General features: G+C 42.2%; 2 protein-coding genes across 2 annotated transcripts in view; one reads left to right on the forward strand and one right to left on the reverse strand.

The window, feature by feature from the left end:
- The window catches only part of gja10 (gap junction protein alpha 10), an 8,453-nt gene extending 6,813 nt beyond the window's left edge, over nucleotides 1–1,640 (forward strand). The window contains exon 2 of the mRNA XM_004083983.3: nucleotides 1–1,640. This exon is cut by the window's left edge and continues 1,084 nt beyond it. The gene's annotated coding sequence lies outside the window, so the exon portion shown is untranslated.
- Nucleotides 1,641–2,631: 991 nt separating this feature from the next.
- Nucleotides 2,632–26,935, reverse strand: part of bach2 (BTB domain and CNC homolog 2) — an 88,549-nt gene continuing 64,245 nt past the window's right edge. Inside the window, exons 4-6 of the mRNA XM_011492052.3 lie at nucleotides 20,497–21,972; nucleotides 8,768–8,974; nucleotides 2,632–8,373 (exon numbers count right to left, since the gene is read on the reverse strand). Of these exons, the coding sequence (XP_011490354.1) occupies nucleotides 7,885–8,373; nucleotides 8,768–8,974; nucleotides 20,497–21,972 (2,172 nt within the window). The 3' untranslated portion in view covers nucleotides 2,632–7,884. The remainder of the gene's footprint in view (nucleotides 8,374–8,767; nucleotides 8,975–20,496; nucleotides 21,973–26,935) is intronic.

Genomic DNA, 26,935 nt, shown 5'->3' on the forward strand with positions numbered 1-26,935 from the left:
CATCTGACCTTCTCTCCATCCTCCTCATTCATTCCAACAATCGTATTGTCCTCTTTGTCTACATCCATGAACCTCTTTGGTCTTCCTCTTTCCTGCTAGCTCCAACCTCGGCATCCTTTTTCCAAATATCATCACTGTTCCTCCTCTGAAAATGTCCAAACCATCTGCATCTGCTTCCCTGCATTTATCTCCAGAACGTCCACCATGATCTGTTCCTCTGATGGATTCATTCCTGATATTGTCCATCCGAAGAGAACCTCGATGTCTTCATCCCTGCTACCTCCAGATCTGCTTCATGTCTCTGCATCAGAGACTCTAAACTGACAGCATCCAAACCACAGCTCTTCTCTCTGTAACACAATGCAGCTCTTCCTGACCTTCTATGTTCTTCTCCAGAAACACCCTTAAAACAAATATGTCATCTGTGGTTCTCGGAATCTATACAGTTGTTCACAAATGCTCATGTCTGACCTCAGTCTAGCCTCCTCTGCTCCAGGGATGGCCAACCAACCTTCTATCTTTCCTCTTCTCTCTCTGTTTACAAATACGTCTTCTTCCTCTCCTTCTTCCACCAGTTTTCCCTTTTTAGGTCAACAGGTGGGGGTTGTTGGTAATATGGGCCATGACTGATCCAGTATAGAAGTTCTGTTTGTGATTTGTAAGATTTGGTTTTTCATCTGCATTTATCCAGTTCCAGAGTTGTATATATGTAGCCCAATATCACAACACAGTTGTCTAAACGGGCTTCACACCAGTAACTACACAAAAACATAGAATCAGCCATAATTAGTCAGACTTGAGCAACACAAAAACACTGGATTGTGCCCCCTAGTGGTTACAATTTGTTTTTGGACAAGCTTAATGTTATTCATTTCTAAGTGTTTAAGGAATATTTCCAAAAAAAATAACATTTATGATTAAGTAAAAACATACAAATGATTCTTTTTAATCAAGAGGATATAAGTAAATAGGAAAAACATCTGTTTTTGTCTTTTAAAAGAGACTCAACTGTCCTTTCACTTGAACTTGGTTCAGAAAAAACAATTGAAGTCAACTGAATAATTATTTGAGGTATTTGGTATGTTTGAACCTGAACAGACACACCAGGTGTGTGTTTGACCAAACTAATTTTACACAAAAAAATAAAAATGAATAAAATGAATGCATGCTTCCTTATGCTGGATGATATTGCCAAATGAAAGGCTTTTCTACAAAATTACCTTTTGCTTTTGCTCTTTTCTTTTTGTCTTTTAATTTAGAACTCTCCATTTCTGCCCTAGAATGGTTCTCTGACTCTGTCAGTGTTGCAGAAGTTTTCATTTAAAACATTTTTGTTCAAAATTTTCTGGTTGAATTCCTCCCCTCCAAACAACATCATACTAAAGCTCTAAAGGGGTTTTCTGTGTACCAATAAACCTGGTTAAACACTCATTGAACTTTAAATCCTGTTTGACTCATAATGACCATGTTTTTGTCAACATCTCCTGCATTTCACCAGTAAACACATTTAGGTTCATTGAGCAATTTTTCTTCTTTTACTCACCTCCACAAACGCTTCTTTAGTCACTTTTCAGTCTTCAGTTACTTCTCTCTTTAAATACTGTGTGTTCTTTTTTGTACATTTATGACCAAAATAAAAGGTTTTTGAACAGTTTTCATCCTCTTTATGTAATCCTTTCTTATTTCAAATGGTTTTACATCACTGCCTGGCTCACCTTTGCCTGCTAATAGCTGGGATAGGCTCCAGCAACCCCGTGATGACGAAAAGGATTAAGTGGGCTTTAAAGGTGGATGGATCCTAACCCATTACTCCCGTGTTTCTTTGCTCTCTTTAGGGCAAAAGTATTTTTTATATTAAAAAAAGAACAAAATTTCCACCTTAACTGTCATATTGGCTAAATGTTTTTAAAGGGACAGATCTACATTAATCATGAAACCAATCTGTGTAGCTCTGTCTGCCATGTAGAACACTGACCTGCATATTTGCCTTTTTATCTTCTAAACCATGACTAATTGAGCTCATCATCAAACTCTGCAGGCAGGTTTTTTTTGTGCAGGTTAATTCAGCAGATGCTAGGATTTTCTGTTCATGTTTCCTTTGGAACAGATCCCAAATCAGCAGAAGAAGGAAAGGGAGAAAAGAATTTTTGGCTTTTTTGTTTAGAGAATTTATTTGCGGGGAAGAAATAAAGCTGGGGAGATTGACCAAATGAAAAAAGAACATGAACATAAAATAAAAAAATTAAAAGTTCAATTAAACCTCATCAAGACAAGACGGCACAAAGCTCTAGAGCAAACAAAAAGTATGCTCAAGTCGCAATTTATTTAAATCTTTAGTTAAAACATTCTTTACAAGAAAAGTATCGCAAGAATAGAGCATTCGATATTTTTCATCTAAGATGCAAATATAGAAGGGATGTGAAAAAGGAAAATTTAGGTGGTATGAATGAAATTTTAGTTAGTAGTCCATCCTCCAAAATTATTAACACCCGACTGAAAAAAAATTAGTTTATTTCTGACATGTTTGCAATTTTATTTCTAGGTTTACTTGTGGTGCAGAAACAACACATTTATCTTGATCAAAAAATGACGACAGAGAACAACGTTTGATATGCACATTTCTTTATTTCATAAAGAGAAATGGTGTCTAGACAAAAAAAGTCTTTTTTCTTTAACACTAGCAATTGAAATGAATAAAAATGGGGGGAGGGGGGTCACAATACCGTATTTACAATGGTTATTAAGTCATTTCATAATTAGGGTCATGTAGCATTTCAAAATTAGGTAGGAACTCTTAGTCAAGAATAAGCAAATAACCGCTATCTCAAATGGACAATATTAACACAAAACTAGAAAAATGAGAAAAAAAAATACAACAACTTGAACTACAAGCTTAGGAGCTATTACATTAAAAAATGATGCACCAAAACCTACCAATACAATAATCCATATAATCTGTGTAAAAAGCATGTAGAAAAAACACCTGATGCAGTTTGCTGATACAGTCATTGACCAGTTATGAGAGGTATGAAGGATTTCACAGGTAGATAAGTGTGAGAAAGTCCGCACGGTTACTCTGGGATGGGGGCTCACGCCCCTGCATACACTCACGTCACTCCAATGTGAACTATGGCCTCTGCAAGTTCTAAGGCAAATGTCGGAGATGCACTTGAATCCACATAAGGACGACCTGCTGCCGCCGGCCGCATGAACTTGTTCTTCTCTGAATTCTACATGGCAGAAAGTTGATCAAACATGACTGGACACCAACTTGTAAACATGTTTAACCTTTTTCTCAATAACCTTCAACCAGAAAAACAGACATTTTTCCAAACTATGTTTTCTTTTCGTGAACTTGAGCGATCTGTGAAAAGGCAATGTTTTGTTCATATTCTTGTAGAACAACCTTTGGAGTTGCAAAAAGCCAGTGTTTGTGTTATAGAAGCAGCCAAAATAAAAAGACAAAACTTCAAAGTAAACCAGACAGAAACAGAAAGTAAGAGCGTTACGGAGCCACACCCACATCAGAAATGTTCACAGAAACGATAAAAAGCCTTTAAAAGCATCGCATCACATTTTTAAATATCAAAACATGAAAAGTGAATGATGGCTGTTGGGAAGTCATTTACCAACTCATCAACAACTCTGCATCTGCTTTTCTTCTGCATAGCTTTTCAGCTCCTTTAAATTGGTTTTTGTTTATACAGGAAGTTATTACTCGTCCCTTTACCAGAAAGAAGAAACAATCGTGTGTTATTTGGTGAAAATCATGGATGCATATCCAGCTCGACATGAATTGGTCAGAAACAAACACAAGTTCTTTTCTTGCTGGAAACACCTTTCCTCAAAAAGGTTAAAAAAAAACAACACTTTTTTGTGCCCTCATAGCCAATGAAATGCACTCATCAGGAACTTCCTGAAGGATAAATGCGAGTTCAAGAACGCTTCAGAGACATGGGAAGCCTTTTGAGACGCGTGGCACCCTGAGATTTGAAGAGATGCTTCATCTGAACAACCACAGCTTTGGTTTTCTGGTTTCTGCCTGAACGTCACGCAGGCAAATGAAATGCTTCCAACGTGAAGAGGAAAAATAGTGAAGCAAAAGATATGAAAAAAAAGACGTTTTTAGTAAACAATTGAAAGTAAACAGCTTCCTTTTCGACAGAAATCTCAAATTTATACCCCAAAAAAAAAAGCCAAAGCTAGTTTTAATTTTTACAATACCCAACTCCACCACAAAATGATGCGTATGTCAACTATACTGGAGGATTGCTTTCATTATTTTGAAGTGGAAGAAGTCTCATAAATGTAGATTGGAGAGTGCTGTACCTTTGGGAATGTGTGGTTTACCTTCAATGAGCTGATAAAGTAATGACTTCCTTTAGGGGGATTTTTCTCTGAGCTGCAGAGAGCCAAAGAGTTTGTGCTTTCCAGTGAAACTCCAGGCTTCCTCAGTGTAACAACAACCAAATGCAGCGCTGAACAATGGAATCGGACCGAAAAGGGCCGAACAAACACAAGAAAAGCACATCCCAGCACTTTTCCTCCACACGTATGTGCCGTGTGCGTGTTGGTATGTATTCGTGTGTGACTGCGAGTGTCCTCAACAACATGAACTGTTTAAAAACAGGATAGTCATTTCTTGGAACAAAGAGTTTCTCTGTCAAACAGAATCGATTCCAGGTAAGAGATTTTCATTCAAACAACAGATAATTAAAAATCAAGAAAAACGATCTCACTAAAACGCCTCCATGCCACTTTTTAACGGCTAAAATGACATTTTCATATTTTTATTCAAAGGAGACGCTAATAGAATTCTTTTTGATATATGATAAAGTTTTTTTTTTTTAATTTTGCCTTGATTAAAACTCGAGATCAATGCATAACTTAAGTTTTACTTTATTATAAATTTTTTTGCTTTCTTTTTTTTTTGGTTTGCGACTTTTAAAGTGCCATTATCCCATTAAATCTTTGCCAATTAACGGTCTTTTCCAGTAGAGCTCCTCCAAACACATTTGCATGTTTTTTTGTGTGTTTGTAAGATTCAGAGGAACAGAGATTCGTCTCCGTTAACTTCCTGTTTGAAGCACCTCCAGGATTGAGACTTGAAAGAGAAATGGCTTCACGCTTTACATGAACTTTAAAGCCCGCCTCAAGCAGGTTTGAATTAATCAGCTTTCTTTACATGTACAAACAAAATGAAAAAAGTATTTTCAAAGCAGAGAGAACTCACGAAAACAGAAGCTAGACAAACTAGAGCTAAAGGCGGCATGCATGCACAGCACTAAGTAGGAGGTTCCAACACAATTAGGGCAAACAAATTACTATCTTATAAGATTGTTACTCAGTCATTTGGACACCAACACTGCTTAAACATCAAATTAATTAGGAATTAGCTTATTTGATTTCTAAAGAAATACAAGTAGAAGGCGTAGACACTCGTAAACTAAAACGTTTGCTTTTTTCTCGCCTTTCAATTTTTCATAGACACATTTTTTTTATGTAGCATGTTTCCAGTTTAAGTGCTCCCGTCTCAGACTTTCAGGGGTTTGAAGAAATAGCAAATGGAAGTGCTGAAAGATTTTGAGCAGTTGGGGCAGAAAAACAAAGTGCTTAAATTTGTCTTTCCTCTTTTTTGTGTGTAGTTTCTTTTTCTACACACAGCACCTGGTTGAGAAAAAAAAAAAAAGCTTTTTGATTGGCTAAAACATCTAATGGGGAGAGTGTTCACGATCAGCATTTAAGTGCTTCAACAATTGAGAAAATAAAAGATTCGCTCCCTCGTAAAGACGTGAAGAGCCTGGCCGTAACGCTTCAGTACATGCAAGGGGGCTCAGAGTTGTGTGTCCGTGTGGGCTTGTGTGTGTTGTAGGTGTGTGCGTGCGTGCGTGGAGCTGATTTCCTGAGTAAAAGAACAGGCGCGGCTGCAGCAGCAGCTGTTCGTTAGGCAGGACAGGAAACAGCAAAGCAAAGATCTTCCTTTAGCAGAAAGGTGCTTGACATAACCCCAGTGGAAAAGAAACCCGCGAGCCTCTACCTGTACAAAATCACCGTGACAGTCATCATGCTCCATATATACACATTTGCCTCACAAGCACGTGAAAATCACCTTTACAACATCCAAATACAATGGTATTGCTGATGAGTGGGAAATAAGAAGAGCCGTGGATGTGCCTGCAGAAGCTTTCTGTTTCTCCGTTCAGCTCAGGGCTGTGGAAGGCATTGGAGGAATGTTTTCGGTTACAGCCTGTACAAAGTTCTCACGCTTTCCAAGACCTCTTTGCATATTTTACAGTCTCGCTGCATCGCCACTTGATCACCCACAGAGGCTGTCTTCTTCTTTTTTTTTTCATTTTTTTCTTTTTTATGAATTCCATTGAACATTCAGAAGTTTCTTTTTCCTGAGTTTGAATCGCTGTGACGAGAAAAAAAACAACAAAAAAGGGCCACTGAGATAAAATCCTCAAAGAAACGGAGACAGAGATGTGGAGAGAATGGGACAGAAGAGGTAGAAGAGACCGATACGCTTTTTCCCAGGTGAACACCGAAGACGTTTCTGATGAACCTAAAGTGAACTGGGGGTTTGCTGCTCATGCATGCACTCCACTCCTGGACCTGGACCATCTGTTCTCAAGCAGGCTGGCTGAGTCCTTCAAAAAACTCTTTAACAATCTGCTTTTTCATTTAATAGTTATAAAGGTGCAAGAATGAACACGAAACCATCCATGGATGGCTGAATGGGTTCATGTCAATTCTGGCACATTTATAATTCTAACAATAAATGACTGTTTGTCTGTATTATTTGGATACTAATTGAAAAATGAACCAATTAACGGTTAATTGGCAGCCGTAAAAGTCATCCTTTTGGTCATTAGCCACGTAGATTTGGAAGGAAATAGTCACACTACAGATGCTGCACAAGGATATAAAACTAGAACCAACCCTTAAAAAATAACCCTGTATATATATATATATTTATATATATATACTATTATGACTTTGAAAACCCACTAAAAATAATTTAAGACTGAACCTTTGATCGAATTATTCATTTTTATGTTGGTTCATACTTTAAACCTCACATTCTGCTAATAATTTGTTCAAAAATGGGCTTCAAGCAAACACTTTTCACTTTTCACCAAATACATCTAAAAAATGTCTATATTGGAATTCTAAGATTAGTGTAGCTTCTCTGAATGAGCATGGATTTAACTCTACACATAAAATATTTGGTTTTTGCATCCAAAGGGAAAGAAAATCCTTAAATCTACTTTTTTAAGGCAAAAAAATATTGCTTTGATAAAATTTAGCTGCAGGATGTTAGCGAACTGTAAGCCAATGTAACTCATAGAAGTACATTAACATTAAAAAGTTATGTTTTTCATCTCACCAGACTAAATGTGCATCTTGATGATCAAATTCAGGTGAAGGTTCTTTCTTTTCAGACCTAAAAGACGCTCTGGAGTGCGTGCATGAAGGCAGCTGTGGAAGAAATAGCAGATTAGCCGTTGGTACAGAGAGACAATCAGAGCCCCGTTCGGATCCAGCTGGGATTCGTGGCATGTGGCGCGTGAATAAAAAGCGTTTCCGCTGTAGAGGTCGCTGCCTGGGTGAGTATAGCACCATCGTAAGGGTTTGGTGAGAGGTTCCACTCTGTGGTTGTGACAGGAGAACGCCTGCAGAACAGTATTGCTGCTGTTAAGACAACTTTAGTGTCAACAGTTCATACATACAAAAGGAGAAAACCAACAAACATAAATACAAACAAAGCTTGTTTTTCAGTGAACACTGGCAGAGGCTGACCGTCTCACAACCCAGAGGAAGGGTTTGTCAGAAAAGTAAAATTAAATAATACAAAAACATCAAAACAGTTCAACAAAAAAACTACTGAGTACAGTCCTTTGTGGGCTGCTCATCGGTTGTACATTTATCAGTCATTTCCTGGCAAAAATCCACCGTTACCGTTTGGTTGGAGTTCTCCAGCAGCAGTCCAGACTGTACGTCCGTAGTTCTGTCCGCCCGCTTTCTGACAGCAGAGTCGGGCTCATTCTCCAAGGGGCCCGGCGACCCGTGGAAGCTGGGTTCTGGCGTGGCCGAGCCGGAGTGCGTGGTGAGGTCGATGCTGGTGGTGGCGGCTGTGGCGCCGGCGGTGGTGCAGAGGGGAGGTGCGGGTTCGTGGGCGGGGTTGTTGCTGGCGTTGGAGTTGGCGGGCCGCAGGACGGGGCAGTAGTGGTGGAGCGACTGCATCTGCTCCTGGCTCAGCTGGACATCGCGGCACACCTCCTGCGACAGGCAGGTGAAGTTCTCCCACAGCTCGCCCATGCAGGCCTTCAGCTGGTTCCTTTCGGTCAGCAGCTTCTCCTTCTCGCACACCTGCACACACAGTGCCCTCAGGTCAGAACGGCAGCAGAACGCCCGGCTCTCCTGAAAGCATCTGGACCAGAGACGGGCAACCCCAGCGCTGCATTCTTGCATGTTTACCAACATTCCCTGCTCTGGCATGTTCTACCTGGCTGGACACACCTGAAGCAGGTAATAAGTCATGAGTAGGGCTTGGATATCTGGAAATCATGCAGACACAGCCCTCAAGGCCTGGAGTTGCCACAAAGAATGACTCGGCAGAAGAACAAAAACGTCTCATTTTCCTGTCCTGAGTAGATTGTTGATTAGATTTTGGATTTATGGCGATTTTGATCAATAATCATTTGAATTTAAAGGGCAAAGCTTCCGTCCTGGAAGCTCCCGTTGAAGGAGACGCTCCACTCACCAGTTTTCGGATCTCACACTCCAGGTTCAGGATGCAGTCGAGCTTCCTCTTACGGCAGCGCTGGGCGGCGATGCGGTTTTTACTCCTCCGCCTCACATCGTGGATGAACTCTAGCTGCTCCGAAGTCAATTTGTGCATTTTCACCAACATTTGGAAGTCGTTCCTTGGAAGATTTGTGATTTGATCTACAGGGAAGGGAAGTTTCACCTGAAAGTAAAAAAAGAGCAAACATTAAAGGGTAAGGCAGTGTGATTCAAACTATGGTGACAAACCGGCAGAGTACCCACAAAGGACCCCCCCCCCCCCCCCAAGATCTTCAACGACGAATACATTTAAAACAAACATTTTTAAGAATCAGGTCTTTAAGGAAAACTATTGTAATGTTCATATTTTAATAAATGAACAGAATATACAGGAGAAACGAAAACAACTATTTGTCTTTGTAAGATATTATTTTAAGATCATAAGAATAAATGTAAACTCATAAATGCCTTAGAAAGCTTTATTTTGAAATTGATATTTCCACAATTGCTTATGACTGCACCTGACAGGTTTCTTAAAGTCACACTCCGATAATCTTTTGATTGATTCTAAAATTTTTCCCAGTGGTCTTTAATTCTGATGAGACCACGGTCTGGGTGAAAACTCCATTCTGATTGTCAGCTGGTTGTGGATTAAAAATTGATATACCACAATAATGACTTCACGCCTAAAAAAGTAGTTCCGGTCACATAGCTTAAATGTTCTATATCACTGCGCTGGCTTCTTTAGAACAAACTTTAGCTCCATCATCTGGACAATCGTGACGTTCAGCACATGTATCGCTTTCCTTTGCCACTGAGCCTGCACCACGCAACAAAAAGTCTGCTTTTGTGTATAAAGCAATCCAAACCAAATTAACAAGAATAACAAGAAAAACATACTTAAAACTGGTTGACTATTGGCCGTGGTGCAGTGATAGGGCGGTCAACCCATGATTGTAAGATTTCAGGTTTGATTCCCGCCTTGCACGCCCACAAGTCGATTTGTCTTTGGGCAAGACACTGAACCCCACCTTGCCTCTGGTGGTAGGTTGGCAGCAGGGCCATCATCAGTGTGTGACTGTGTCTGTGACTGTAAAGCGCTTTGGACCTCATAGGTAGAAAAGCGCTATATAAGTATACGCTATTTAACGTTTACGCCATGTATTTCTTTTGTAAGTGACCGTGGTATAAGCGGGTTGATGACCTTCAAAGTGTGCATTATCAGCATTAATGCACTTTGTGGATGCAACCGTACAATGGAAGTTTACACGTCGTGCGTTCATTTCTGATAATGCACACTTTGTTGCCCATTAACCCTTTCTTATGCTGTTTTTGGACAAAAATCCAAAAACCTGTGTTGTTTTCTAGGACATGGTTTCTGCAGAGCGGCAGGATTTCATTAGACTGAATTGTGGGAGGAACCATTGGCGTGGAGCAACCCCGCCCCACTTCCTCTCCCCACTATGGAGTGGAGCAGGGAGCTTGTTGCCTGCTCAGTATATTTTCTAAATCAGAAGTACGAGTTTCATTAGAAATCCCCTCTGAGTTGTAACCGGGGCTGTTGGCGCAGGGCAGTCCCGCCCCCTCTTCCCCTCCCCTCCCTGTTGCCGAGATATTTCTGTTTAAGCGAAGCAGCGAGCTTGTGGCCCGTCCATTTTATTTTCTACATCACAAAAAATCTCCTGATTCACAACCATTTGAATAAAGAAATACCCAAAAATGCAGTTTTAAGCCTTATTTTCTCTACAAATGTCCCTTCATTTTGAGGAAAATGCCATAAGAAGATGTTAAAACACGTCAATAGAATCTGTATTTTAAATGTTGAAAATTCATTGTCATTGTGTACCAAGTTCTGCTTCAATGGCTGTTACTAATAAACAGATTTTTCCAACTTTCTTTTGTTTTTGTTGTGCTTCCTGCTGCAGAGTTTTTCATATTTTTACCACTAGATGGCAGAAGAGCTCGGCTCCTCAAACCCACTTCACATGAAGCACAAAGGTTGATCCAAGAAAAGTGTCCGACACCTCCATCTGTCCTGGAGCACATGGAGGTGTGCCAGCTCAACAGATTGTGTGTGTGTTTTTTGTGTGTGTGTGTTGGCGAGCCATCGACTCGTTAACCTGATTCAAGTCAGTGCCAGGTGATTTCTGGGGGTGTGATTGTCTGCAGCAGTGGTCCTCTCCCACTCAGGAACAAAGGAATTAGTGGGGTGCAGCGGCAGTTTGGCAGCTGAAGCCCCCATCAGCGCCCCCCCCCCCCCAGACACACACACAGAGTGACAGCTTGTGAAGGTTGTGGGATCCTTTCTTTGAGTCTGGAGAATGGGCAAAGTCAGCCTGTCTCCCCCAGGTGATGGCAAACCTTATGATAAGCACATCACAGGCAGATCCACCCCAGCTGTATTAGCCGGCACCAGGGAGCTGTAGCTGGAGGCGGTGATGGGAGGGGGGAGGGGGGGGGGGGCTGAGGAACAACAAAGAGCCAGAGGAAGACAGCTACAGTCCCTTCCTGTGGCGGCCTCGATGCAGCACAAGAGCTACAAAGTCAAACAAAGAGAGGAGAAAGTGGGGCATCCCCCCCCCCCCACCTGACTGCCAGAGCGGGGCCAGGTGCCCCCCTGAGACCCTCAGCTGCCTTTCTCTGCCACGTCCGGCGGCGCACTCCGACACACTGCGGCACCAGTCTTTACTGGGGAGGCAAAGCCTGGAGGTTGGAGTGTTCCTGTGAGGGACGGGGCTCCGGTTTCCTCATTAGGAGGGGGGCATTTCTCATTTGAGCTGCACATCAGCATGCAGACGCATTAATAAATAATGGCTCAAGCTTTCAAGGCCACACTCCTCTTTTGGAGGGGGTGGGGGGGGGGGCATCCTCACATGAAGAGGACACAGAAGATGAGTCAGTTTGTAAGACAATCAACCCGGACCTGTCGGGTCAAAACAGAACACACTCCCCCCCTCCAGCCTCATCCTCTGGCTCCATCCTGATGAGGGGGTGGTGTGGGGTGGGGGGCAAAACTGGGGATCCTCTGACAACCAGCGCTGACAACCAGCTCCCTGCAGAAAATCCAAACGCTCTGCTCCTGCCGAAGATACGCTCACCGCTTCCTCACTTTAGTGCCTTAAATCCTCCAAATGTAACTGCAGGTTCAGTGCTGGTAAACGTTCAATAAAACATTTTTAAATGTAAATTGATTCTTTTCAAAATAAAATACCAGCAGGACAGCGCATCAACAGCGAAGGTGCCTCCTTCTGGAAGGTAAGCAGTTAGTGAGTAAAAATGACACGAACTCTACCTTCAGCCGGACTGGGGAGGAGAACCAGCAACTCAAACAGACTTCAGCTGATTGGATCAACAGAGAGCCTGAATTTGTTTGTGCCGGAGTAACAACAGCACCTGGACCACTTTCAGGAGGAGCTGAAGAAAAGTAAGTAAAAGCTGCTTTTTACACTTTTCGCACACAGGAAAATAGGAAATGCTTTTAATTTTGTATTATAAATCTATATAGAAATATAAATGCATTATTGCCTTTAGAGGTAAAATATCTGCAGCTCCTGGAACAGATTTGCAGAGGTTTTACATTAAGCAGATTTTTCTCATCTTTTTTAATGAAATTAATTTTTAAGAAGAGTTTTGACTCATAAACTGCATCATTTATTTCATTTCTTAAACCCACTCTAATGAAAATGGTGTATTTCAACATGTTCTTGTGGCAATGATGATGGTAGTGGACATATATTTAAAGACATTTAAGATTAAAAATGCGTTTTTGAGTATTTCTTTATTGAAATCATTGGGTAGCAGGACCAGACAAAAAACTAGAGAATATTTCTGGGAAAGTTAGAGTTTCTAACACATTTAAATCCGCTGGGAAAATAAAGCAGTAAACAGACTTCGGTCTGCATCCAGATCATATCAGGACCGGATTAGACTCTCTGGTCTTGAGTGGAGCGAGCAGAAGGGACATGAGGACCCGAGCACTTCCTGACACACTTTCTGTGACAGTAAAAGAAGCGAATGTGCTGATGTTACAAGACTGCTTCCTCAGATCAATATTTGCACCTCTGCGACCAGACTTCACACTAGAATGAGCTGCCGCCTACGCTCAGACTGATGCTGCTGGGGGAGCAGAGCAGCGTGGGGACTGGAGAGACTGCACTCTCATCCCTTCACTGCAAACACAAACAGCTGAGAGCCTGAAAGCATATCTGAAAGTGAAACCTAAAGAGGTTTCAAGCTGTCTTCTTCTTCTTCTGCTTCCCATGAAAACAACTGAAGAATTTTCTTCAAAAGATGTGGGACTGCAAAGAGACAACTATGAAGCAGAGAACTAAAAGTCTTTGCATCTAATTTGGAAATTCATCAAACGTAACATTTTTCCATGATGCTTAAGATTCTACAGAAACAAAAAAAATGTAACAAAAGCTCCACAATTTTTTCTCTTTATGTGATGTTTTTGTTTTAAGATCTGCTAAAAATTGATAAGAAATGTAATTTTAATCTTAGTTTTCTTTATCTATGTCCTTTAAAATGAGAAAAATGCAACACTCAGTACATCATTATTACCATTTTCATTGAAGTGGGTCTTTCACCGTGATGCTATGATCAGAATTTCTTTTTTTTTACAAGAAAATTTTATTTATTTACTTTTAACATTTTGCTTTATTAAATAGTTCATTCATTCATTCATTTATTCATCTGCTAAACCCGTTTCGTCCCTTTTGGGGCTGCTGGAGCCTATCCCAGGCACTTGTGGATGAAGGCAGGGGACATCCTGGACAGGCTGCCAGTCTGTCGCAGGGCCACAATCACACACCCACACACTCTCACACTCACACCTAGGGACAATTTATATTGACTAATCAACCTATGAAACATGTTTTTGGACGGTGGGAGGAAGCCGGAGTCCTCGGAGAAAACCCACACATGGACGGGGAGAACATTATTATTAGTATTTTTATCAAATTAAATAGTCTGGGTTTGCTGTTATTTTTGTCAAAGGTGTAAAAAACATTATGTCAAGAAAATAAATACCTAGTTCTAGTTAAATACTAAAAGAAATATTACAAATACTGAACCAAGCTAGTATCACATCCATGTGTGCCATAACTCAAGATTGACCCAGCTGATGACAGTTCTGGGTCACGTTTGGCCCAGTTAAACCAGAAACACTGAGGGGCCAGGATTTTCTACCATTACATCAGCCCACACCCCTCCCCAAACAGCTGTTTGTGAAGCCAGTTTAGTGTGGCCTAAAGAAGCCCAGGTTAGGTCTGCTGTTACACAAAGCTGCCATGTTTCACACTCTCATTATTTTTGAGTCCTAACAGCAGCGCAGATCTCCTGTGACTTAGAACTAGGTGACTGGGCTTCAGACCGACTGGCCTGGACCCGAACAACTTCCTTCCTCTTTGGGATTCATTGTCTGGAGTCCACAGGTTGCAGCTATTTTTACCCAGACTGTTGTTGCCTCTGTGCGCTGTGGCTGGGCAGGCTGAGTGTGTATCTGAGTCACGAGACAAAAGCCTTCTCTACAACAGCACCTTATATAATGAAGTGGAGCGTCCAATTTGAGCAGGGGAACATCTGACTGAACCTATGTGTCAGCTTGTCCTTCCAGTGGTGGGCCGTCAGGGCCTTCTCTGAAGGCCTAAGACATATCTGAATCATGTTTTGATTATATTTTGTCCATGCATGCTCATTAAATCATTCCAAATGGTCTGTCCATGTTCTTTTATTTTGTTTATGATGGTTATACTGCTTCCACACAGACATATTTTCATATTGGAGCATTTAACCAATCGTATTTCAGCTGTCCTCTGTTACCAGGCAGGGTTAGCAGGGTTTGTGTTAGCAGGGCCTTCTGGCAGGCTTAGGCAACTATCACGGTATTCAGACCTTCTGATTGGACAGACGTTTCAGGAAGACAGGAAACATTTCCCACATGCAGCCTTGCCCAGTTTGACACTGAGCCACGGCGCTCTTTTTGATGTGTCTCAGTGAAAAACAGAGCTGACTGTAATGTACTCCAAGGATGATTTAGCAGGAAAATCTCCCACTGATCTCCTTCCTCCATCAGAAAAATCCCAGTGAATCAGGAAGCTGCCGTACAGAACTGAAGCGCGATAATCTACATGACATGGTGACCAAACTGTTTTTGAGGAAAGAGAGGAGGATGAATTTTGTCTTCAAATAATCCGATTTTTGATGAGTGAAATGATAAATATAATAAATAATATTCCAAAATTTATGTGGTTAATTTCATGTTTTTTGCTGGATGTAGGTTCATTACGAGATTTGTTTACTGTTTTGTTTTTTTCAGTTTATTTAGAGGCATTTATTGTGGCTACAGGAATTTTCCATATGCAATGCAAAGCAGGTTTCTGCATCATAAAAGGGTTTTTGTGGGGTTAAGTCATTCAGAAGCAGCACAACTGAAGGCCCAGGTGTGTAATGCATGGTCCGCCACCGTGTCCTTCAGGGGGGTATTCCAGGAAGCAGGTTATGCTAGCTCCCACGGTAAGTTTGAGGCTAAGGAAGTTGATAACCTCAGCTTTCGTTTCCAGAAATGGAGGTATGTTTCAGGGTAGGTCAAGTTGCCATAGCAACTCATACTCTGAACATAACCTGGTCCGGAGCAGGTTTAGTTGAAGGTTAGTTTGTTTTCAGAGAGGTGAGGCAGCATGGCGTGTCCATTTGAAGATGATTTAGTGGATGAAGAAGCTCAAATAATACTTTTTCCACCATGAGAGGGTGATAAGACCACATCTGGATGTTGGAAAGAGAAACTTTTTGACTTTGATCTAACTTAATTATTTGCTTCAGTTAAGATAAATCTTTCTTTTTTTGTTATGTCAGCTTAAAAATTACACGTAGCTTTGAGGCAGGTATTTTACTTTCATTCAAATTAATTCAATTAAGAGTAACTTTGGTGCTGCTGTTAGATCGGCACCGCAAGGGATTGTGGGATACTATTCCCTTTGCCTGATTTGGGGTTTAAGTGTGGGTTTTTGACCAAATGTGTTTAGTTGTTTAGCTGTTTTACTGTGTTTTGTCTAGTTATTTGTCCTGTTATGTTTAGTTCTTTCTGCACCATGAGTGAGAAGAAGGGAGAGGATGATGAGTTTATATAGCACCACTACCATCTACTGCTGTAATGACAATGATGGAAAATCCCTAGATTAATCTGTGCACTTTGCATTTTTTTCCGTTCTTTTTATTGTTATACAAATGAGTAAATCTGCCGGCTCAAACTTAGACATATGAGAGTTCAAGAATTATAATTCCTTAAAATGGAAAAAATATCAATTGAATTGGAGTAATATGACATTTAGTTAGATACATATGTAAATTTGAGTTGTATAAACAATTATTAAGTTAGATAGACGTAAGAAATTAGGTTGAATACATTTAACTCAAATACTTGTTCCCAATAGAACTAATTCATTTAAGTTGATAAAATTGGATAAGTTATATATATATATATATATATATATATATATATATATATATATATATATATATATATATATATATCCTTTCCTTGTGAAGCATATATATATATATATATATGCGTCACAAGGAAAATGGAAATAAGATCAGAAACTCGTTTGTTTACTTTGTCTGTTCTTCTACTACAAGCAGAAACTCTTTCTTTTGATGATGCAGCCGTGTTACTTTTTTGTTGGACGTATAATCTTCATTAAAATCTCAGACTCCGTCTCACTGAAGTATACCGCTCTTTTTTTTCACTACACGTTTCCATGGTGACTCCGGAAATCGGCGATCCATTTACAATGTCTTTATGTACTTGCTGTGCACGTGCATTAACCCAGGGTTACCGAGTCTAGTGTAATTACGCTAACTCATATCCGGTCTTTTGGAACCGACATACCCAGAGTAAGCAAGTTCAGGCGGACTTCAGCCAGAGTTCAGGGTTAAAGTCAGGGTAGTTTAAACATGCTTCCTGGAATACCCCCCAGATGTCTGTGGAGAAAACTAACCAACTCTGTGCTGTGATTATCAAACTCCTCCCTCTTAACAGCAAAATGAAGCCAGAAGTGGGACGGCCATATTGCCTAAAGTATGTTGTTCACTTTTCGGCACATCTCATCAGGGCTCGCCATTGCACACCAGCTTTCACTGATTCTCACAGGTAATTCGTTTTTATGCCGGATGCCCTTCCTGACACAACCCTGTATTTTATCCGGGCTGGGGACCGGCACAGGGGGACTCAGACTTGGGCCCCCGTGTGGCACCATAGTTAGGTAATAGCATGAAGGGTCTTGCCCTAGGACCCACAGTAGACTGCCTTCCTGATTTCCCATGTGCCAGTCCTACACTTCAATAACTGGGCCATCCAGCCGCCATAGTGGCTATAGTATACGTCATAATAATAGAAAAGCTCAGTGAAGTGTTCTCCAGTGCTTACAGTACAAAGAACTGGATTTCTGTGGCCTTAAACTGCAACCAGTAAAACTTTTTTTAAATGCTTTTCTTTTCCCCAAGTATCTGTTGTGTGCCCCCCCCCCTGCACACACACACACTGCAGTCAGAAAAGGGGGGGCTTTAATGTAGTCTTACAAAAAATCCTATGTGTAAAGTCTGTCAAAATTAACTTTGACATGGAGACACCAACACTGCTGTGAATGTATTTTATTCCCAAAAGTGAAATAAAAAAAAGAATCGCTGGTTGCTATGGACTTATTCCTTTCATGGAGGTGGTTACTCCAAATGAAAATGTGACAGCAAGTGAACCCTCTTTTGTTGTGGAGTAGTTGCTGTTCAGGCTCCAACAACGTTGTAAAGGCTTTCACGGCTCGGAGCTGCTGGACGCTGGATGCCGTCATTCAGGAAGAATCTTATCAGCGGGCCTTGATAGTGAGTGCAAAGCTGGCAGAGAACAGTGACAGCATGTGCAGCAGGGCAGCATGTGCACAGCAAACAGAGTAATCACACAAACGAGGGACAAAGGGAAAGGAAATGCCACTTCTCTGTTGATCTGGCTTGTTCCACATTGTTTTTTTTTGTCACATATTCCTCAAACCTCCTGAAATCCAGCTGGAATCCTAGCTGCCTGCCCTGCTTTATATTCCATCCCTGTTAGAGCAGCACAGCGAAAATCTTTTCACGGCAAAACGTAATCCTGTCATGTAGGTCCAACTCTTGCAACATAGCGCTTGCTCTGTGAATCTGGTCTCCATGGTTACACACCCATATCTCCTCCACACCATCCTTCCCCCCAGCAGCCCTCTCCACCAAGAAAATCATTTAGCCCACACCTCCAGCAAATGTCTGTAGATGTGATATCGCAAGAGTCAGGAGAGGCTGGCGGAACCTGCAGGAGACTGGGGTCGAAAGTTCACGCTCTGACACGTCGAGGTCTGCAGGAGCATGCAGCAGCACCCCACCATAGATAATTCAGCAGAGCAGCATTAGAGACTCTGAACAGGGAAACAAAAGGGCTCTGAACTCGTGTCTGAGGAGAAATCATCAGCGGGAGCCTGTGATGATGATTTCTAAGTAGAAAGTGAAAAAGCGGCTCCTATGGATGTCGATACAGCCAATCAGAGCTGATCTTTATCCTGACAGTCTGTTCTGCAGAGCTCAGACCGTCTGTGGATTAACAGGATTGATGCTGTTCCTCACTATCAGCTGTGTGGAGCTGAGTTCACTCCCATCCTGAGAGGAACTGAACGCATCGCCCACTAATCCCACCCCCACCGGTTAAACTTTATGACCACATTACCACCGCGATCCCTGCGTGGTGCTCCACAGACCAAGCTCCACCTCAGCAGGTAATTTCCACCTGAACCCGAACGTTTGATCCCCGTCTGTTCTGACAGGTTATGGAAGAAAGTTCTAAACAACAGGTTCTTCCTATTTATTTATCCATTAAGTCTCAAATAAACCTGTAATGAAAACTGATGAAAATAAAAGACAAAAATGATGGTTTTCTGCTTTTAGTAGGAACTGGACCAGTAGATTCTGCAGCTCTTTATTCTAACCAATAAAACATCCAGTGCATTTCTTGGTGATATCAAAGCCCATCGAGACGACTTGTTGTTGGGCTATACCAGGGGTCGCCAACCCATGGCTCCGGAGCCACATGTGGCTCTTTCATCCTTCTGTTGTGGCTCCCTGTGACTTTGGAAAATAATGAGTAATTTATATTATTAAATTTTATTTTAGTTTGTTCATTTTTCATGCCATTTCAAAGGCGCTGCTGGCTCCGCACGAAGCGAGTGCCACCTAAAAAACAGCTTCGTAATGAGCTTGTATTTATTGGGCGAGACCTGCAGAGCTGATAGCAGGAGGAGACACGCGGGGCGGCTTCAATAAACACTCCGATCTTCTGCCGGGAACTTGACGTGCCGCGGGGCAGAGACCAACTCGCTGATGACAGAGTTCACGCCAGTGTTGCCAGAAAGAGTCACAGTTTTCCAGTCCAAAAGTCATCTGAAAACCGCCAGACCCAGCCAAAAACCGCCCAAAACAGCTTTTGTTGATGTTTTTTTCATACTGGACTGATTTAGCAAAATAAAAGATTTTTCTAGATAAAAGATAGTTCAGACTAATAATAAAATGTGTACAATATTGAATATTTCTTCAGCGGGCCACCTTCTTCCATTCATTTGCTCAACCCGCTCTATCCCCGCTATAACCTGCATCCTACTCTTTCATCCTTGTGCGGCGCTGGAGCGCCCCGACTATCGTATTTTGCGCTCTCTGTGTAGGACACACTGAGGAGCGCGGGGGAAACAAATCTCAGCTGCAGAGGATGTGAACAGGTGAACAGGTAGAGAGGAAAAGCAGGTAGAGAGGGGGAGGAGGGGCTTTGGCCCGCGATCTACACTTATATCATTGAAGATCAACCGGTCGATCACGATCGACGTAATGAGCACCTTTGAATAATATATACATGCATAATATATATAATGATGTCAAAACGGGTTGTGGCTCCGGGTGCTTTCTTTTTTATTAGGGGCGTTCCCAAATGGCTCTTTGAGTAAAAAAGGTTGCCGACCCCTGGCCTATACAAATACAATTGAATGAAATTGAATTGAATTTCTTGGGGATATAACTGAGACAGCTTGAATGACTGAAAGTTAAATGAAATTGTGTTGATTAGCCAGCAGAAACATCAATAGACAGCTTTGAACCATAACGAACCCAAGATGCTTTTCAAAGCGTCGAAAGGTTGTCCTGACGTTCTGCTGTCCTCTAGAATCTGTATTTTTGCTATGTTCCAGAGGCAGAAAAGGCACAGACTAAGTATCCTCCACTAACTAGACTGTGTTTTCTTTGTGGGACGAACTGCAGCAGAGCAGACGAGGTAAATGCATTTTGCTGCCCTCACTGGTGGAGTTAAACATTTTAACACAAGCTAGCTGGCACCACAATTGCAGAAAATTATAATTAGACCAAAAAAGTGAAGCAGAACCAATGACCTCCAATGACCTCCTCAATGTACCTCCAAATGCCATGTGAGCATTAATCTGATTTATTGTTATTAGATCCCTTTCACAATTGACTTATGACGTAACAAAGAAGTCAAAAAATATCAGGTGAAAAGGTTTATCCTCAGCATCATCGTCTATGAATATGTCTAAAGGCTCTCAGACCCAAGAATAGAGTCTGCTCTATGGCTGTTGATTTCTTTTCTGAGAACAGCATTATCAGGAAAGCAGTGACAGTGCGTGCACTCACCTCTGGCCCTTGGTCCTGCGCGTGGCAGGACTCGCTGTCCCCCTCCGAAAAGGAGCCCGATTCGTCACTGGAGTTGGTGCCGTACGACTGCTCACATTTGATCTTGGGACGCACCTGATTGAAAAGAGAGTCCCCGCCCACACTTTGCTCCTGCTGGTCCACGTTGAGGCAGCGTGCCACATTGGAGCAAGGCGAGGAGGAGAACTCAAACTGGGGCAGGCTGCAGGGGGAGCCCCCACTGCCGTCCTCCGCATAGGAGTATGAGGAGCAGGAGCTGGAGGTCCTGGTGCGAGTTTCGCAGGGCGGTGAGCGTGGGCAGACTTTGATTGGCACTGGGCAGCTGGTGTTGGGCCTTGGACGGCATAGGACCGGGGGTTCAGAGGAAGCAGTGCTGGGGGAGAAGTTCTGGGAGTTGGGGAGGGACTGGCTCGCTCCAGCCCACAGGCCCTTTGACATGTGCTCAGAGAGCTCCATCTCCAAGGAGTTCCCACCGGGGTAGGAATGCGCTGGTGTTCCCAGACGGTTGCAGGCCCCTGAGGAAAATATGACACTGCGGCGGTCCAGTTCCACTTCCTGTTTGCAAAGCACATTGCAGGATGCAGAGTTGAGGGACAACCCTGCAGGGAAACCATCCACCTCTTCGGGGGAAGTAACAGACACTGCCAGCTCCCCGGGGAAAGCCTTGAAGTCTTTTTTAAGATCTCCCTGAGAGTTTCCTTTGTCCTGCGGGCAGACGAGTCTGTTGGCAAATAGCTGCTCCGATGTGTTGGACAGACCGGGGAGGTCCACCCCTTTCTTAAAGAAGGCTCTGAGGCAGGATGGGGATTTGGTTCTCTTGGTTCTTTCCAGAGATATGGGGGTATCCATCTCCATGGCAGTCACACTGTCTACCTCTGTGACATCCTGCTCGTCTCCTGACAGGCACAATGAAACGGCCTCTTCTTCTGCCTGCGGTTCCACCTTTATCTGTGCTACAGGCAGCCTGCCCTGAGCCGGCGCCGCCCCGCCAGCGCTGCTCTCCTTTAATGTGCTTGGGAAACCTGAGGTACTGGTGTGTGACGAGGTGTCGTTATTGTGCTTGTTGCAAGCCCACTGGTATTTCCTGTACTTGGGGCAACGAGGCAGGTCTGACGCGCCGTGCCGGTCAAAGTCCGTGAAGTTGGCGGGCACGGTCATCGCCAGCCGGTCATCGTCGGGGTGTCGGTAGGAGGCGAGGGCAGAGGCGGGCCTTTCTGCCTCCGACTGCATGCTCTCGTCCTCTGAGTTGTTGGCCTCCGCTGCCCCCTTGTGACACAGCAGCACGCTGTCCTCCTCCCTTCGCAGCTGAGCTTCCAGGAAGCGGAAGCAGGAGTCCTCCAGGTTGTGCATGCGCAGGAACTCTGCACAGCGGATGACCTCCTGAATGTTGTCTCTGCTGAGTAACAGCTTAGCGGTGTAGGCAAACTGCAACAAAGGGGCGAATCCCCTGGCAGTGACCTGCAACAAAACAGGGAAATTGCCAGCATTACCATCAGCATTGCAATTGTTCAGTGCACTTGGAGTGTTTGGAGACAGACAGCTCCAACCAGCATCAGTGTAAAGAACAGCTTAGTCTTTTAAACAGGGCAGGGCTTTCTAAAGCTGTGAGTTAGACCTGCTTCTGTGGACTGAGGTGAGTGGGATCTGTTTATTCCAGGACTTAAACAGAGAAATGTGGGAACTTGACTCTAAACAGCCTCACAGACAGTAAACTGAAGAAATGCTTCAAAGGTTTTAAAGGTTGTGACACAAAAACGTTGGGGTTTGACTACATTCACTTCCCTTTCTGTTTGGTTTATTTAAACATCTCCAATTTACAACACAAATTGTCTCAAAGCAATAAAGGCGACAATTACATATTGTTGTTCATTTTGTGTGAGTGCTGTTGTTTTTGTAATTTTTGCCTTTTTATGTACTTTATAATTATTTATCTGAAATGTATGTAATTTTTTTTATTTAACCTTTATTTTAACAGGACAGTCCCAGCGAGACAAAATCTCTTTTTCACGTTAGACCTGGGTCAAAAGGCACCATCACAATAAAAACATACCGTTAAAACAAGACATTAGAAATAAAATACAATTACAATGAACAGTATCACAATAACAAAAAGGTTAAATCATGAATTAGTCATGTTTTAAATCACTTTAATAATTTTTAAAAATACTAAATTTTTAGCTTTTGTGTGTGATTTTTATAATTTGACTCAGAATAGATTTATTCAACTTTTTTACAAATGTTTTTTCTTTTGTAGCTTTTTAAAGATAATTTTTTAAGCAGATTAAAACATTTTTTTTTCAAAGTCTGCTTAAGACAAATAAAATATTGTGGCTCACAGAATTGTAAATTCTTTAAACTTAAAAAAAACCCCAAAGATTTTCCATAATGAAAACATGTAGCAGACCATCTGCCAACATGTCTGAAAGCTTGGACAAACAAAGGTGTCATGGTAAAGTATTGCATGTTGGCTTTTATAACCGTTGCCCCACAGCCTCACGTTAGCAGCGGCCTGAGCTCCCCCCTCAAGTGCTTGTTGGGCCTGACAGTTTGTAAGACCCTTAACTAATCCCTGTAGGGGCCATGTGGCGTGGGACGATGGAGGGAAGCCTACCGTTTAGACTTAATGCCAGATAATTAGGTAAACTCCTGAAGCTGCAGAGTTGCAGGCGGCGCTCTGCCTCCGCAGTCACAGAGCTCACAGAGGAGAAAGGAGACCAAAAGCTGGCTCGTCTGGCGCTCACAGATTAGCAGGAGATCCACGTTAACCCGGGTTCATGACTTCACCGTGGCTCCAACAGCCAATCCCTGCACAATCGCAGCCTTAAAGCTGTGCGGTGACAGACTGCTTATCGCCTGTCATTCTGCAAGCTCCACCGTTTCCATTTGACTTCAGCTAGAGGATGTGAATGAGCAGAAAATGGAAAAGATGTTGAACTTCCAGACATCAACAGATTTCATCAACAATGTGACACCAATGCCCAAAACTGATTAAGCATGCAGGCTGGTTCATGGGGTCGGGGCCTCACCAGGTAACAGTTCTAGAATCACTTTCTTAAAGCGGATCCAACCACAGACTGTTTTAAAATCCTCTGGCTGCTGGAACTGACTTCAGTTTTATGACATCCCCATGGCTTCGAGTGAAACCATCCCTGATCTTGATAAGATCCTGGTTATAAATGAAGAACTTTGAAGATTCCTGTGGTCAGAGGTCTCCAAACGATTTGATGCAACTTGCCTGGTTGCACTAAAACACAAACTTCCTTTATATTGACTTCATGTTGTGTTTTTCTGTACCCCACAATCGGTGAGCTGCTGCATCATCATTAATGCCTGATGGAGAAACACAAACGCACTAATGTGGCAGAGTGAGCCGCCGGCATGAAAGAGGCAGGCCGCTCTGTTGCATCCAGAGATGCTGATAAACAGCAGAGCTGCTGGAAGAAAATTGCTGAGCTTCCCAGGGATCTATTTTCAGCGAGTATCAGCAGCTGCTGCCTGCAGGAACGCATCTTTATGTGCGCCCCGCACCATATGTGATTACAGCACTTTTACAAGCAGCACAGCAGCCTAATGAACGAAAGTCTGGGGAGAGCAACGCAGGAGGGATGAAGGGAGGAGGTCTGATATGCAGGAAAACTGGAGAACATCTAACACTTGAGATAATATTTGTTTGTGTGGCAACATAACCTGTTCATGTCTTGTTGATTTTACTAAATGATGGTCATAAGGGACAGAGCTTCAAAACTGATTTAGGAAAAGACAAGTCAACAGAACTTGAAGAACATTTTAGTTGGAGAAAAGTGTTATTTAAAAAGTAAAAAACCACAGCTACAGGAGTAGAGAGATGATGGAAGATCAACCCATCTATGTGCGGGTTGCACTTCTAAGAAGACATATAGATTATATCTGGATCCAAACTGTACAGCTAGGTAGCTTAGATGCTTGCCATTTTTGTTGGGTTGGGGATGTGAGGTAAGCTAGCGGGACAGCGTGCAAACACAAAGCTCTCAGCAACAGGGATGGGAAGAGGAAATGAGGTTGCTCCGCACCAACAGTCCCGCCCAAAACACTGAGGTGAGTTTCTAATAAACTCCTGCTGCTCTGCAGAAACTATGTCCCAGAAAAAGGCAACGGTTGTTGTTGATTTTGGCTAAAAAAAGCATAATCATTAAAAAAAGAGCACTGGGCACAATTTTACAGTAAATCAAAAGATGATTGGAATGGGACAGTAAAGACAAAAGTCTTTCAGAAGTCAGTAGTTCTTCACTTTTGCTCTTACATGTCTGGTTCAAGATTCCTTTTGTTTCATTTCTCTCTGAGGACTCCTTTGCTGATCTTTAAAAGGCACTTCAAGAAATACGAACACACACTTTCTGAAATTATATCAACAGGCGATTACAGGTTTGGCTTTGTTTTTTGCAGATAAGGCTGAGAGGCAACGCTTTTACTTTTTCTTGTTTAAAACTGTTAGTTAGTGGAGGCATTGCACAACACACAAGGTGGCCTGTCATCAAAATAGAGTGACTCCCCATTCTCTGAAATGTAAGAAAATCCTGCTTTAACACTCTGACTCCAAACTTTTCTGCCATGTTGGGTTTACTGTCATAAATAATTTTATCAGAGATGAATTTCCTTTAATTTATAACTTCTTAAGTATTTAAGATCAATATTAGGTAAACCGGAGGTGTGGCCATGACAGGCAGCCAATATGAGCCTATAAAACAGTCACCTGAATTCGCTTTGGTTAAATTGGCAATGACCAAGGAGCTAAAAAAACAAAAAAATATCTCCAAATAAAAAGAGTCCATAGTGACAAAAATGGAGACAGAGCTCCATCCATCCAATTAGAGTCTGTGGAGCATGGAGAATCCAAGATGGCCACCAAATTGGAAGAATTGTCAGATGATTGTTAACATACATGTGACTAAGTGAGTAAAACTGTCTTTAAATGATAGTAACAACATTTATAGTAACAACATGAGTGTAAGAAAATAATATTACTATAGTGCTCTATTTTGTCTTTTTTGTGTTATTATTTTTTGGTTGTCTTATCAGCTGTCAAAAGCATTTACCGGTAATTAAATCATTTTGAAAAAAAAAAAAACACAACATAAACTTCTTGTACTGTAAGTTTGAAGGAATAGTTGCAAAGTGGATTTGTGTAATTTTTAATGTTATTTTTTCCAAGAGACTCAATTCTTGCAAAACTTAATATTTTAGGGTTTTATTGTAAACGTTTTTTTTTGCTACAGACTGCTACCATTTTTAGATGACGACCTAATGAGTTATTAGATATTTTTAGTTTAGTCCAGTTTTGCTAATGATGACGGGTCTTCATAGAATCGTTTAATCATGTAACCAGTCTCTGTTTAAAAAAGCGAAAAAACAGTGTTAAACCAGTGGGTCCATCCATCCATTTTTTATACCCGCTAATCCCTTCTGGGGTCACGGGGTTGCTGGAGCCTGTCCCGGCTACTTTTGGGCAAAGGCGGGGTACACCCTGGACATATCACCAGTCTGTCACAGGGCACACAATCACTCCAACACACACTCACATCTAGGGAAACTTGTAGGGTAATCAGTTAAGCATGATTTTGGACTGTGGGTGGAAGCTTACTGCCCAGAGAACTCTACACTCCAAACTCCTCACTCCAGGATTCAAACCAGAGCCTTCTCACTGTGAGGCAAGACCACAGACCACTGCCACAGGCCACAGTGTAGCCCAACCAATGGGTCATGTGACCAAAAGCATCAGGTTGTGTCTAAATTCCCTCACTATTAGTGCTTTTGATAGGGCGTTTGCCGTTTTTTTCAGGTTGTCTGAAGGACATGGTGGATTCATAAATAGTCTTTATAAAATGTTCAGATTTATTAGGTTTTTACTTTGAGAAATGGGTGACATCATTTTTGCCGTTTAAAAAACAAAAAAGTCTGAATTATGTTAAAACCCAGGGCACCAGTCCTGGGTTTAAGGGATCAGGTTAAAATGAGGGGATTCCGACTCAGTCTTAGTATGACTATGGATGGGGCATGGTAGTAAGGGACCCAATAAGGGATAGACAAGCTGTCCGCGCACTTGACCCAAGATCCATTGGTTGATACTACGACCATCTGAAGCTGGTTCTTTAGCACTGCAATCTTAAAGGTTCTATATCATGCAAAATCCACTTTTTTGAGCTTTTAAGTATATTATAATGTTCATTAAAAAAACAAAAAACAACCCCAAAGCAGTCTTCTGATCCATTGATGCATTTTTGAGTTTTCCTCTAAAAACTGTCTCTTTCAACAGCAGCCCCCCCCCCCCCCCCAATCCATGAAAACGAGCGGGTTCTCACATTGTGATGTCACAAAGCAAAGAACAGCCCCTTCCAGGAAGAGTCTGTGCTGCCAGCACCGCCTCCAGCTAACACACACACACTCA

This window comes from Oryzias latipes, chromosome 24 (assembly GCF_002234675.1).
Source record: "Oryzias latipes chromosome 24, ASM223467v1".
Taxonomy (NCBI): domain Eukaryota; kingdom Metazoa; phylum Chordata; class Actinopteri; order Beloniformes; family Adrianichthyidae; genus Oryzias; species Oryzias latipes.